Source organism: Heliconius melpomene, chromosome 8 (genome assembly GCF_056956725.1).
Source record: "Heliconius melpomene rosina isolate 202511_hmr_F chromosome 8, ASM5695672v1, whole genome shotgun sequence".
Classification (NCBI taxonomy): domain Eukaryota; kingdom Metazoa; phylum Arthropoda; class Insecta; order Lepidoptera; family Nymphalidae; genus Heliconius; species Heliconius melpomene.
This window is the reverse complement of record NC_140396.1, coordinates 7,822,623-7,837,095: the sequence shown is the minus strand read 5'-3', so window position 1 is coordinate 7,837,095 and position 14,473 is coordinate 7,822,623. Positions and strand designations below refer to the sequence as shown.

The following is a 14,473-nucleotide window of genomic DNA, read 5'->3' as shown; positions in this document are numbered from 1 at the left end:
ATCGAACCCACAAATGGTCGCGTTTAAAGTAACACGTTTGTACCTTAGCGCCACCACTAGTCTTTTTTATTACATTATAATAATTATAAGTCACATCTATGTTTGTCGGCAAGCGTAATGTAGGACGTCTTCTGGCTAGGTGGGGTGACGACATTCGAAAAGTGGCTGATTGCCTGCCACTGGATGCGAAGAGTTGAAAATCGAGATCCAGCAGTGGACGAGAACAAGCTGATGATGATGATGACGATGATTTCCTCGCTCTGGTAACTTAAGTAGTGATACAAAGCCCAGCGTTGAGTTCCACCATTCAATATGGTGAGAATTCAACCAAAAGTAGTCAACGGTAGTGTCTTAATGCGAATGGAGTGTCTTATCACTAGGTTCCCTCTGCCTACCGCTAGATAGAATGTGAATATTAAAAAAAATACAAATTATTTGAAATTTGTTCTTATGGCAACACACGGTAGTATAATTTTCTACTTGTTGGACTTCGCTCTGACAGATTTGATACTATTTTGTTTTAATTAAATTTTTATTAGTTTCATAAGTATATTATACATTTTTTTATTTTAAGTAAAATGGCTCGTGTTTTAGTTGGTGTTAAGAGAGTAATCGACTATGCTGTTAAGGTAAGCGTAATAAAAATACAAATTTACTAAAAGTTCAAAGGTTATTTTTCTAACTAGTATATTTTATAGAAATAAAATAGATTTATATATTATTTGCTCCTAATTTAGTATATTTTTTTTTGACATTAATGTTAAGGTTAATAGTAACTACAACTTTGGTTGTAATATATATTCTCCTATGAAATGTATTAATAATAAATCGTTTAAGTATAAAATAGTAAGTGTTATGGATTTATACAAAATTTAAAGGAACTTTGCTAATATAAACTTTGTCATTGAAGTTTAACATGTAGGCGAGTTGTATTTGTTATTACAATAGCTAATATTCTCAACCAGTACTTACATGAGAGTAAAATTCATGTAATATCAATTTTTTCACATATGATTCAGATTCGTGTTAAACCAGACAAGTCTGGTGTAGTTACTGAGGGGGTTAAACATTCTATGAATCCGTTTGATGAGATCGCAGTAGAGGAAGCTGTGAGAATGAAAGAAAAAAAGCTGGCTAGTGAGGTTATTGCAGTTTCTTGTGGCCCAGCTCAGTCTCAGGTAAAGTATAAAATGTACTGTTTACCACTAATGAAGAACACATCTAGGAATCATGGTTTATAAGCTGTCAGCTTCATCCAGCGTGTACCAAAACAGGCAAAGAAATCCTAGTGTCAAGACATGCATATCCTCATTTTGATGGAATATGTGACATTTCAATTTGAATGATGGAACTCTTACCAGGGTAAGGAAATAAAAATGCTTCACTCTTTCTAAGTAATCCAACCCACAACCATCACATTTACATACATATTTTTTTATGTAAGTAACTATATAAATAACTATTTACAGGAAACTCTGAGAACTGCTCTGGCAATGGGTGCCGACCGTGCCATCCATGTAGAGGTTGCAGGAGCTGAGTATGAAACTTTACAGCCTCTGCATGTTGCCAAGATATTAGCCAAACTGTCACAAGATGAAAAAGCTGATTTGGTGATAGTTGGTAAACAGGTAACATATCTATTATTTATGAAAACTTTATTTGTCAACACTTGTTCTATTACAAATGTTTTTTTGTTTAATTATATGTGCTTTTTTCAGGCTATTGATGATGACTCAAATCAAACAGCACAGATGACAGCCGCACTTCTGGACTGGCCACAAGGGACATTTGCATCTAAGGTAATTATTATTTTGTTACTATTCTGCTCTCCCCTTTTCCCTTAATTGGAGATACTGAGTGTTAAGCAACAGAATTTAATATGGGGTTTTGCAAAGTGAGTGAAATGTTATTTATACTTAATTCATTCTCAGATAAGGCTTTCAAACTACAACCATCTTTTTCAGTGTGTCAGTTTTATAGTTACTACTACTACCTAACTATAAAACTTTAGCCTACTCCACAATGGCTAGAAGTAATTATATTAAGTTCTATTTTAATAGTCTAAAAATATAACATCTCCAAGGTTGATTTGTAAAGATAACCTTTGTAGATAAGAAATATTCTTCACAGTAGCTCAATTCCATATATTTGAAACATGATATTTTAAATATTTATATTATTTAAGATAAATATGTATTACATAATTCTTACTTGTAGAACAATCTTTTTGAAATATTATTATTATAGGAGAAACCACTTTTTCTTCCATGCAATTATAGTATAGTTTTTTTTTTAAATGTTTAATGGTGGAATAGCCTGCATTACTAGCAGTTTCACACTTTTTCCCACACAGCAGGGCAGACACAGAGACCATAGTCTGCATTCTAGCTGAATTTGAGAAACTGCATATTGAGTTGCAGAATTTTTCACTTTGTTTGGCCAGAGCAGGAAACCAAAATAGAATTGAACCAACAACCATTGTTTAAAGCCAGATAGTATTCCAATTACTAATTGTGTGCTTCAATTACTAATTACAATTTTAAAAAAATGTCAATATGTAGAATAGAAAGTATAGAAAATAATATACATGTATTATATGCTCAAAAATATAAGTGGAGTTTGAAATTACAATAATATATTTTTCAAGACATTTTTTCCATATTAAATTTATTTATTTTTTTGATTTGCTGTTTCAGGTGGAAAAATCAGATGCTGGATTGCAAATAACCCGTGAAATAGACGGAGGTCTAGAAACAATTAAAACTAAACTACCAGCTGTCATCAGTGCTGATCTCAGGCTCAATGAACCTAGATATGCCACACTGCCTAATATAATGGTTTGTTGTTGTTTTATTATTACATTAAACTTGTTTTTATATTTTAATGTTAATAAATAGTGGTCAGTCGTGGCGCGGGGGTACAAAGTGTGACTATACACATGACTGTTTGTGTGTTCGACTCTCACTCACTCACTCGAGGAAATGAAATATTTATTTAAATTTATATTTTGATTTTTTTTGCTCTGGTTCAGGCAAAGCGCTGCGTTGAGTTCTGCCACTCAACGCAACCAGAATTCGGCAGAAAATGGGGAATGGAGTGTTGAACACTAGGTTCTCTTTATCTACCCTGCTGTGTGCGGGATACAGGGAAAAAAAGGATATACAGTACAATCTCACTAATCCAGTAGTTTAAAGAATCGAATCGTCAAATAATCCAGCACCCTCTGAATATAATTCTTATTAAAATTTAAAATATTGAACTATCATTCTCTACAAAAAAGTCTTGTGTTATAGTAATAAATTCTCATGATAATTGTATAATATTACACAGAAAGCCAAAAAGAAGCCCATGAAGAAAGTGAGTGCTAAGGACCTGGGAGTAGACCTGGCACCTAGAATCAAAGTAGTCAGTGTAGAAGACCCTCCAGTGAGACAAGCAGGCTCAATTGTACCAGATGTTGACACTCTCATAGCAAAACTCAAGGAAGGTGGACATGTTTAAACAACAAAAACTGCTAAACTGTTTATTTAGTTATTTGTATAGTTATTTCAATGAGCTCATCATTTTGTACACAACATATTAATGTAGGTTTATTGTTAAATACATTTTATCATGTTTATATAGTGGTTTTATTTGAGTCTTACAATATAAAAATCTGTGACAGTGTAGGATTGAGGATATTAATTTTTTTCAACTTAATTGTTAACAGTGTCACTGCACAATGAAGAATTTGTTAATTTTGTCGTTTTTGAATTTACATTTGTTTTACAGTTTTTAGAAACATTATTTATTTTATTTTTTCCGTAAAATGTCATACACTCAATGCTCCATAATCTGGAAACTGAACTAAAACTTATTTACACACGAGTATGTAAAATAAAACTCAAAAACTTATATTTTTAAATATATCTTATGAATTAAAAAATTCTTCATTGCGCGGCAAGCATTTACAATTTTACATTAATACAACTAATATCCAAAACGCGATTCTTAGACATACACTGGAAAGACAAAATATAATAATAACAGTTATTCTTTTAAAAGTGATCAATTTCCATAATTTGTATTAATGTAAAAATGTATTTATAAAACACAAACAATAGCTGTATCAAAAGCCTGGTTTTTCCAGCTCTGTATATCTATTTTGGTTTAGCTTTACAACTTTAACTAACACAGTAAATTATGAGGAACCACAATATAGACATACCTAAATGAACACAAATCATAATACAGTCTGTAGAAAGAACCGATACAGTGAAGTTTTAAGTATCTTTCAACATTTTCCCTAATAAAGTGTAAAGGCTCTATCATCTATTTACTCCTTGTTTAAATTTAACTGGCTCGGAAAACCAGAGTCGGTACTGCTAGTAGCAAGATTCTCCGCTGTAGGGTTCATACCACACTATTTTCCCCTCGAGGCAGCCAGTTACTAGGAGATGATGACGAGGGCTGAACTTAGAGCTGACCACTAAATCCTGATGGATGCCCAGGCTCTGGCCGATGTCCACCATTTGCATCGGTCCATTGAAGTCTTGGACGCAATGGGATAGTTCAGCACAGTTTTCGTTTAGAGCTAAAAGGCGCATACCGCGACCGAAGGGCGAGCAGACGAGCCGGCCGTCCGCAGAGAAACATAATTCCTGTAAAAAAAATATCATATCCATCCACTTTTTTTTCGCCGAAAACTATACCTACTCATACAATTTCGATTTTTCATATTCAAAACCAAACTTAAGTTAATTAAGGCCCTAATTATACCTATCTATATAATTGTAAAAATACTAACGACTAAATATATCTATCTATATTTAGTGTGCAAATGTTTACTCTAATATAGACCAAGAGCTAACTACCATAACCTACCTTAATAAATCCCTTCCCTTCGTTAGTTTCTTCAATATAGTATAAGAGGCGGTCTCGGTTCTGGCGAATATAGTGTATGATCTGCTCCTCGTCCTCGCACGGGGTGGTGCCCTCGCGCCACGTCTGACCTGATGTGGACGGTAGTGTGCTGCTGCAAGGTGGTTAAATTCTAATATAATATTGACTGACTTCTAATATAATATTGAGTGATGATAAATGATTGTTAATAAGACAAAGCGTGGTGGTTAGTACCGTCAGATTTTCTGAACTTATACGCATTTTTCACTCAATGGAAAAGTAACTATCCATAAGCTATCTACAGCTAACTTTAGAGCAAACACAGGTCGTCATACTGCACTAACCTAGTCCCAGTCCCTCCGTCAGCGGTCCCGGGGGGCGCGTGCACGCGCTGCAGCAGCGGGCGCAGGGGGCGCGTTCGCACCCCCACACCTCCACCTCCCCCCGCACCCGCACCACCCGCTACACCCCCCGCTACTCCTGGAGGAGAGATGCCTGTGTTGATGCCCATGATGCGTTGCATGTTGAAGTTGCGCCCCACTTGACCTCTGTAATAAGTCATATGATCTGCTTATAGTTATTTATAAAAAAGCATGGACGTATTTAGAAATATTGACTATGATTAGGATCTTGACTTTTTGTTTGGAACTGATCTTTTGGGCTGAAGCTTTTTTTATTTTTCAAGTTCTTTTAAAATTGTTTGTCAAAATTTTGTGGTGGGCACCAGTCTATTCTGGAGTGGGCATGGATTTGCATAGATTTAAGTCATATACTATATATCTTTGATTGAGATTAATTTGTAATTCATCATCATGTGATTTGTTTTATAAAGAAAAAGGAATGGATTATTAGTCAACTTTAAAATTATTTTTATAAATAAATTAAAAGAATCGTTTATATTTACTTAATTATCATTTAAAACAATTGTATAGTCTCCAATATATATTTTACCTCACCAATAGATTTCATATATTGGTATGAGATATAGAGAAATATTTAAAAATAATATCTTTTTAAGAATTATTATAAGATACATAGTACAGGTAAAATAAATAAACTGCTTTGAAAAAAAATGTTATACTTTTAAATTAATTGTACCACAGACAATATTTCAAGGAGCCATAAGAGTGAGAGAGACTACTGTACTCTACTTTTTGCGATAAAAAATGCCTCATATCTAAAAGATGAAAGCTGTTATTGTGAGCAAAATTTTAATTCTAGATATTGTTTTATTTATTTACTTCTAATTGATTTACCTGCTGTACATTTCTTGAAGCATTCGATGTTGTTTGATCGTTATAGACGCCTCCCACACGTCATTCTGAATGCTCGAAAGGCCCTGGACATTTAAAAAGTCTGTTTTCATCAATATTTCAATTCCTATTTTTATTTAGTTCCTAGAATTTTATAAATTAATATTTTAAATTATGACTATAACTTAAGATATCATGCAGAAAAATCCTTTTCAAAGTTTTATTATGGACAAAATATTATCATTGAATTCAAAAATTAATTTAATTTCTTATTTTTACTCATTGACACATAATAATTACTAAGATATGATCAAGTTAACTTTTTAGCAAAATAAGGAAAATTATAATAATACATCTCATTTTAGAAAGAGCATTCTAGAATTTGAAAGATACATAAGCATAATAACAAATAATATAGTCTAATATCTAATAAAATTGTCTATTGCCATATACAAAAATCTTTTAAATTTTGAATTAAGAATACTGACAAGAAGAAATGTCTAATATATATACTGTATTATCAGAAACTTTTTGAATTAAGAATGCTCACAAGAACAGCTGTCATCACTCACCGGCGCGAGGCGGGAGGGCGCGTCTCTACTCGGGCCCGCTTCGGGCTCTGGCTCTCTTTCTCTCTCTCTCACTCTCTCTGGCTGTCTCAGTCTCGGTACTGGTGGCGGTCTGCTTGATGGTTTTATTTTAGTTTTAAATATTCCTTAAATAATTTGTCTTTTTCCACTCTACTAATCACTTTTGTGGAAAATCTCGTATCCCCACAAAGGGTTATATTTTTTAAAATGTACCTTTAAAACCTTAAGATTTCTCTTGAAATGGGGCATCAAATAAAAATATTGTAACATCACTAATATATTAAATAAAAATATAAGTCGGAACATAAAATGTTCGACGATAGTCCACCCGGCTGCTCCCTTCTTACGCTAATGATTATTTAAAAAAGGTAAAGTACTAATGATAAGCCGTGGCTCCCCTGTAGTTAGGCTTTCTAAACTTTTTCTCATTGGTCAATCAGAAGATAATCAAAAGAAACAATCTTAAAATCAAATATATGCAGCCACTAAGAAATAACAGTGGGATATACTGACGTGTCGGCATGGGGCGCGGGGGCGCGGCGGTAGGGGCGCGGGCGGGGACGGCGCGGCGGGCGGCGGGGCACGGGGCGGCGCGGAGGGGACGCGTCACGCGTGCCCTTGTCGGCGGCGGGGCCCGCGGCCTGTATGTCGTGGATGCACGACCACTGCAACATAACAATCGATTTTTGTGTTTAACTGTTAGCTATCCATGTTCTTAATAGTCATTTTTTAATACAAAATATGTAAATTTGAAATACACACGTACAAATATTCATTTGGAATATTAAAATAAAAAATAAAATATTATTTATTGTACAGCAGAAAGATACAACACATATACATGTATTAATATTTAGAACAGTTTAAGTACATAAAAAACTATGCTCACCTCGGACCTATCATCATGACTTATATTTCTACTTAAAGCACACCAGCCTTGAGGATGGATCTGTAAAACATTGTCTTTAAATGATATTTTTATGGCAATAATCATTATTTCACATTTAAACTAATATATTTAAAGTAGTGTATTTATTCTAATTTAAATTAGTGTAATTATAAAGTTAATAATTCTAAATACAATATTATACACAACAATATCATGGTACATAACTAAATTGGTGGGTACCTTTTGTGGTTGTGTGGTTTTAATTTTATTTATTTATATATTTTTTTACGTTCACGCCTGCATATAACAGGGAGGAAACTTTCATTTCCTGGAAACTGAGCTACAACGTTCTTACACATAATTAATTATAAACAACTCTAAAAGTTATTAAAATAAAGTTAATGTTATTTAAAACTATTATTATAAACAAATAAGATAGCATTATCTCTTAAACGACATTGACAAAAACAGATGAACATATTTATTTACCTGTAAAGCGCTAACGACCTCAGCGTCATTGCCATCAGGAAAATCCGATACAAACTCAACCCTATTCTCCTTGCGTTTTTGATAGAAGAGATGGTCGTACATGGCCGCGATTGGAATCATTTGTTGGCTCATTTGCATCAGCCTGTAGAGATTTGGCTGTAAATAACGAATTTTTTTTTTCACTCTGTATCCCGAATATAGTAGTAGGTAGATAGAAAGGAACACGGTGTTAAAAGACTCCAAAATTTCTACTTAATTTTCAGAGATATCATGTGTTAAGTAGAATTCAAGGCCGCAATTTATCTTATTACCAGTGCAAGGACCAGTACCAGTGTAAATAAATAATTATATTACCCTTTTTGATATAAAGTTTGCATTGTGTTTAATAATATTTAAATATTTCTTTTTTTACAACCTTTGTAAAAAGTATAAAAAGTTATATTTATTTAAATAAATTGACGAATGTCGTCTTATGTTTCAGAAACCAAAAAATCACAATTTTAAAATAATATAGATTTTAAAAATAATATTTGCTTGCTTTCTTTAAATTTTTTCTGTACCTTAAATCCATGTAAGTCTTGAGCCAGTGTTGACAGGTTCAAATCATGTATAATAACTAATAAACCACCAGTCGTGCACATGACCATCTGCCGAGCGTCTGGTGACAGCCTACATCTCATCAAACCAGATGCATGGAAAACTCTTTGGTATACCAAGTTGAATTCTGTATAGGAATTTATATCCCATGTATAAATGCTGCCATCTAACCCAGACGTGACTAGAAGTTTGTCTTTAACTGAAAATTCTATATTTTTAACCCAATTTGAATGGCCTAGAAGAGAACGAATCTTTTTTTTTAGGTTACGAACATCCCATAATGCTATAGTGGTGTCGTCAGAGCATGTTGCAAACATTCTACCATCGAGGAATCTGTGAAAAAATGTTTGTTACATAAGAAAAATATTCAACATATATATTTTGTAGTTGGACATTGTGCGATGCCTTTACTATACAATTCAGACAATATAAATTAAATCAGATTCACACTGTATCCCACATACAGCAGGGTAGGCAGATCCCCACTTTCCACCGAATTTTAGAGGCATTGCGAGATGAGTGACGGGACTCAACGCCGCGCTTTGCATCAACACCAGAGCAAAGAAATGAAAATATAAATTTAAATAAATATTTCATTTACTCCAATTTATTTTGGTCTATTTGTCTGCATGTTTGTTCACGCTTATCCCAGAATCAGCTGAATTAATTTAATTGTAGTTTCCACTGTTGTATTTTGGCAAGCCTCCCTTGACATGTAGCATTTTAATTAAATTGTATAAATAAAAATGTTATACCATGTAAAAGAATGTTGTTTGATAAAATTGCTATAAATAACTGTTTTATTGAATTCAATAAAATGAAATGAAAAGTAAAGTTTGAGCCAATTGGCGTTTCATTTGGCAATAACCAATAATTTTTGTCTTTTTTGTACATATCACAATAAATATCATAAAAAATACAATAAGCTCAAAGTCACATTATTAATTTCAACATATGGTGGGTTTGGTTTATTTATGTATTTTATTAACAAAAATAATTTAACAATGTATACACAATGTTAACATTGGAAATTATTATAAACACATTATCTTGATGAATAAAATAATGAAATTCCAATGGGAATAAATCTATTTATGAAAGAGCCTTTTCTTAAACCTTCTTTAAGATGTAAAGGTACTAAATGAGCATGAACAATAAATAAAGTTAATAATAACATATTAATTTTATCTAACTTATTGTGTATAGAAAATGCAAGTAAAACAAGTAATTTATAAGGACTCATCCTGTAGATTTGGTCTACATTAAGAAATGCCTATATGTAGTTTTTTATTATTTATATTCAATCTAGTGAAGTAGATACAGGTGACATGAATTGATGTGACATGACATGAAGTGACATGAATATTTGACTTAATATAATATGTTTGATTTAGTATCAAGATACATTTCAGGAAATTGAAATATACACTAACAAGTGGTGACAAATCACTGATGGACTTGGACTTGATTATCACTAATATATATATTAAAATATTTCTATTAATGTTAAGGCTAATTGTGAAAAGATTTTACTACAAATCTACTTACTTTACACAGTTTACACAATCAGAATGGGCTCCATTGACTGAGTGAATTCGTTGATGTGTCAAGGGATCAAAAATTTGAATAGATTTCTTCTCACAAGCAGCAACTAGCAAAGACCTGATAAAATTATTGAAACTCATAATATAAAATTAGATTTCATTTAGTTATATAAAATACCATAATGAATGATAAATGTTAAATATTGAATTGAAAGCCGTCAAAACTGGGATTTTTATGTTGGCTTTATTCTACCTTAGCAGGATTAACCATTATCTAAGTAAGTCATCTCTGTAATGCCATTGTAATTGTAATTTTTTTGCAAATAGAATGTCAACAATACCCAAGTCAAGGCTAACAAGTACTTTGCTTACCCTTCCGGGGAGAATTCAAGGTTGAACACGCCACCGGTAGGAAGAGCATTTGCTTGGTCACAGTCCCAGGAAGCTATGGGCTTCATGCCGCAGTAAAGGCTTCGAGCCATCGCATCACTGGCGCCCACCGGGTTATTGAACCCACACTCCCTTTGAATAAGCCTATAAGGGCTGTACGCGGAGTACTTTGCCATGAACAAATTATCACTTTTAGCACCCATTTTGATAAGAAAGCACTGACACTGATAATTAGTAATAACTCATTTAAGTACACGACATGTCCCAAAAATATAAATGCAAGCAGTGTATATCTTAAAAGTAAAAGTTTAAGTCTACATTGTTTGTTTCCAACATAAATGGTAAAAAGTAATCAATGCAGGTAGTAAAAGAAGTAGAACGCAGGTCACAGAGTAAAAAATCGTGCTGTCGCCTTAAGCTTGTCCAAGAGACAAATGTCAACTCTGTCAACAGCTGATTAACAAAATAATAACATACAGATAAAAAATATTTTTCAGAACGCCATAGATAAAGAATAACAAACATGTGATTTAAACTAGTATTCTTCTTAAATAAATATTTTTTTCCATTTAGTTTAAAATATAGTGAAGTACCCATATGATACCGTACCGTACCGTATTTTTACGATTTTAGTCGGTAGACGGCAAGATCACAGTACTATGTACGGCTGTTAGATCCACGTGCTTTATATCAATTTCGGGATTGCAATAGATCGTGAGTCGTAATACACTGTATCGATTCTATTGTTTCGATACAATTTTTTGGATTAATCTAATATCGTATGAGTATCTTTTAAAATAAGACAGTGTCTTTTTAAGGAAGAAAAATATTTTTTGTAGAGAAACAAAATCTAATATTTTTTATAGCCGCTTTGGATTTTGTCAATTGTAACTTTCATTTCATTTAATGTGTGGTTGTGGTTGATAAACGAAAATACACTTCATGTCGTACAGAATCACACAAATAGAGTTTAATTACTCAGTGTTCCCCAAATAATATATACAGATTATAAATCGACTGATTATAGTCGTTGCATGTACATATTAATAAGATTTTTTTTTCATTTGATCCACTTAATACATGTAGCGATTCAAACAGATCAAACAGAGATAGTTTTTACATTACATATTTACAGGCTGAGAATATCTAATAGACTAGTTAAGGTTTAAAAAGTTCTTTAATTATAATTTAATACAGAATTTTATCTTATTAAAGTAGCAAGTACTTAGTTCATTGGTCATAGTGGCAAAATAAAAATATTACAATAGCAAAGATACATCACATTACCACTCAGACACTGTAGTGTCTGCCACAATGGAATTTTTATTGTCATGAAACTATTGAAATAAAAATATCAAATTGTTTTATAATAAACTTTTTATGTCTATCATTGTACAATAAATTAAGAATGAGTTTATGTCAAAATGTTCAGATATTTATTGTTAAAACATGGCAAAATCAACTAATTTTATTTTCTTTATTTTTAAATTAACATTAATTATATTACCAAGTATGAGGTGGTAACAATCCAGTTGGCGGGGGTATATGCTCAGTCTTTAATACATTTTGAAGGAATACCTCAAGTCTGCTTTTGGGTCCACCTTCATCAATATTATTAAGAATAGATAAATATTCAGTACTAACTAATTTTATTATTTTTATACACTGCTTACCGTAATGTTTAAGAAACTCTGAGCCACACACAATAAAAAAATCATGTAATAATGTGGCACTTATATCAGGTTCTGGCTTAAGATTAATAAATGATGCTAACCACTTCCATCCAAAACATAAGCTGCAAGGATTTGATGAATTGATAAATCTGGGTGTTTTCGCTGTCCAAATAGCACAATGAAGTCTAAATATGCCAGACATTCTTTTTAAAAATTTATCTTGTTTTTCAACCACACCTTCATCATTGTAAGTGTATCCTCTGGACATGTAAAATTCTTTATCAGTTTGTCCTTCTTTCTGAGGTAACATCATTGGTACTAAATAAGGACAATATCTATGAAAATAGGCTTCAAGTAATTTACCAAAATCAGAAAATTGTGACCATAAAGCAACAGCTACTGCGGCAAGAGGAAATGCTGCCTCAGGATTACTGGAAACTAATAACTCTCCTTGTCGAACAATTTTTTTGGCTAATAGAGCTGTGCAATAATAAAGGCCTTGAGGATGCTGTGATGCCATCACAAATGTGTCCAAAACTTGTACTTTTTCTCCTCTGAGTAATTTCGCTAGCTTATCATATTTATCTCGAATATGAACTCCACTAACTGAGGATAATGCATTAATTGGAGTGTTCACTCCTTTTTGGCAGTCAAATCTAAATTTTTTTAAATTTGTATTTTCTAACAAGTCTTTATAACTGTTTTCATATAAATCTAAAAAATTTTTGAGTTCTTCAAAGTAGTCAAAATTTTTTTCAGAATAAAACATTGATTGAGATCTTTTAGCTTGTTCTACAAGAGTCTGTTTGATATTAGCTTTTTCAACTTTCATAGCATCCTCTGCTTTTTTTGCCTCTAAGTCCCTTAGTCTTGCTTCCTCTTCTTTCTGTTTCTGCATGTATTCTTGTTGTTTGACTGCCTCTAAATCTTGCTTTATTTTTTGCCTAATATTTTCAATATTAGATGACAATATTTCAGATTGTTTAACTTCTTTATCTGTGATTGTGCCAGTTCTACAAAAGTCTAGTATGGCACTTATATTTTCTACAATTGTGTTTATTGCTATAGCATATTTCTCTAAAATATTTTCTGCTAGTGGTTCCATTATAACAAGATTATTTATTTTATTGTAGCATATACATATTTTAGTATGACTATCAGTAATTGCTGCAAACCGTGTAGTAGCCCTGTTTTGTTCTTCTAATATCTTATTCATGTTTTCAATAGTCTGTTGGTTGATTATTTGGGACTCTTGTTCGTCTAGTCGAACATTTTCAAGTAATGTTAAATTAACATTATCCTGTAATTGTTGAGCCATTTGTAGTTTCCTTGCCCTAAGTTCTAAAGTTTTTCTTTTACAATCATCACTTTGCTTTTTCCAAAAGCGATGCATTGTTTCAGTATAAGTGTTAAACATTTTTTCAACTAAGTTTTTATATAAATCCTCTGAATTGTCTTGTAGCTTTGCTTCATATTCCTTTAACAACAAAGTATATCTTAAATCTTCACCAAGTTTGTCTTCTATTAAATCTACAAACTCTTGATTATTTATAGACGGCATTTTGTTGACAATAGGTTTCTTTTTGCCAGGGCTTCTAGGCCCTATTGTTACTTCATTTACAAAAGGACTGATTTCGGCTGCTTTCGTCAATGCAGATATACGTAATCTTTCAAAATCTGATAAAGTTTCAGAAATATTTATATCACAAGTTTTGTTGATGGTTTTGGATAGGTTATCCATACAAGAATACGGGTCCTCCATAATTTATTTAAATATTATGTATCATTTATCTGTGAGAAGAGAACAAATAAAAATTATAGTTTAAACAATCATTCTTTAAATATAAAATAAAAAGTAAGATGAACTTAACTCTTTAATACAAAGCAAAAACAAATCAAAATACCGCAATTTTCCAATACTAAGGCTTGACAGTAGCCTTGTTGACAATACACAAAATTCAATTTCCAGACAATTATTGCTATATGAGAATATGACTATTTAAAATTCTCGCAGATAAATTAGTTTTAGTATTTATTACAGACAATACGATATCTTAAAATACGATCAATTAATTAATTGATTTTTGAAAATGGACTAATACTGCTGTAAATCGAAATTGTTAACCGAAATTATTTTATTTATGCAAAGATTGTGTTTTGGAAAAAA

General features: G+C 32.1%; 3 protein-coding genes across 5 annotated transcripts; 1 reads left to right on the top strand and 2 right to left on the bottom strand.

Annotated features, from left to right (window-relative positions):
• Nucleotides 1–465: 465 nt before the first annotated feature.
• Nucleotides 466–3,619, top strand: Etfb (Electron transfer flavoprotein beta subunit). The gene is made up of 6 exons (XM_085189038.1): nt 466–629; nt 1,020–1,178; nt 1,470–1,628; nt 1,719–1,799; nt 2,697–2,837; nt 3,331–3,619. The coding sequence occupies exons 1-6, from the start codon at nt 579–581 to the stop codon at nt 3,499–3,501; spliced, it is 762 nt and encodes a 253-aa protein (XP_085045164.1). The 5' UTR covers nt 466–578; the 3' UTR covers nt 3,502–3,619.
• On the bottom strand, nt 3,513–11,074 carry LOC146536959 (DDB1- and CUL4-associated factor 10 homolog). 2 transcript variants are annotated; one of them, XM_085189036.1, is made up of 11 exons: nt 10,616–11,074; nt 10,248–10,361; nt 8,663–9,032; nt 8,103–8,258; nt 7,614–7,673; nt 7,238–7,389; nt 6,707–6,815; nt 6,138–6,220; nt 5,226–5,429; nt 4,864–5,014; nt 3,513–4,640 (listed from the first exon to the last, which is right to left on the bottom strand). In XM_085189036.1, the coding sequence occupies exons 1-11, from the start codon at nt 10,834–10,836 to the stop codon at nt 4,365–4,367; spliced, it is 1,896 nt and encodes a 631-aa protein (XP_085045162.1). In that variant the 5' UTR covers nt 10,837–11,074; the 3' UTR covers nt 3,513–4,364. The 2 variants fall into 2 exon arrangements, with proteins under 2 accessions (XP_085045162.1, XP_085045163.1); XM_085189037.1 differs by lacking the exons at nt 6,138–6,220; nt 6,707–6,815.
• A 918-nt stretch (nt 11,075–11,992) lies between these two features.
• On the bottom strand, nt 11,993–14,293 carry Gle1 (Gle1 RNA export mediator). Of its 2 annotated transcripts, none has more exons than XM_085189033.1 (2): nt 14,178–14,293; nt 11,993–14,097 (listed from the first exon to the last, which is right to left on the bottom strand). In XM_085189033.1, the coding sequence occupies exon 2, from the start codon at nt 14,066–14,068 to the stop codon at nt 12,137–12,139; it is 1,932 nt and encodes a 643-aa protein (XP_085045159.1). In that variant the 5' UTR covers nt 14,069–14,097; nt 14,178–14,293; the 3' UTR covers nt 11,993–12,136. The 2 variants fall into 2 exon arrangements, with proteins under 2 accessions (XP_085045159.1, XP_085045160.1); XM_085189034.1 differs by having other exon boundaries at nt 14,211–14,281.
• Nucleotides 14,294–14,473: the final 180 nt, after the last annotated feature.

Coding starts and splice junctions, on each gene's coding strand:
- Etfb (XM_085189038.1), top strand. CDS start 579: ATGGCTCGTGTTTTAGTTGGTGTTAAGAGAGTAATCGACTATGCTGTT. Junction 630..1,019: donor TAATCGACTATGCTGTTAAG/GTAAGCGTAATA, acceptor CATATGATTCAG/ATTCGTGTTAAACCAGACAA. Junction 2,838..3,330: donor CCACACTGCCTAATATAATG/GTTTGTTGTTGT, acceptor AATATTACACAG/AAAGCCAAAAAGAAGCCCAT.
- LOC146536959 (XM_085189036.1), bottom strand. CDS start 10,836: ATGGGTGCTAAAAGTGATAATTTGTTCATGGCAAAGTACTCCGCGTAC. Junction 7,674..8,102: donor AGGTCGTTAGCGCTTTACAG/GTAAATAAATAT, acceptor AATGTTTTACAG/ATCCATCCTCAAGGCTGGTG. Junction 5,015..5,225: donor GACGGAGGGACTGGGACTAG/GTTAGTGCAGTA, acceptor ACCACCTTGCAG/CAGCACACTACCGTCCACAT.
- Gle1 (XM_085189033.1), bottom strand. CDS start 14,068: ATGGAGGACCCGTATTCTTGTATGGATAACCTATCCAAAACCATCAAC.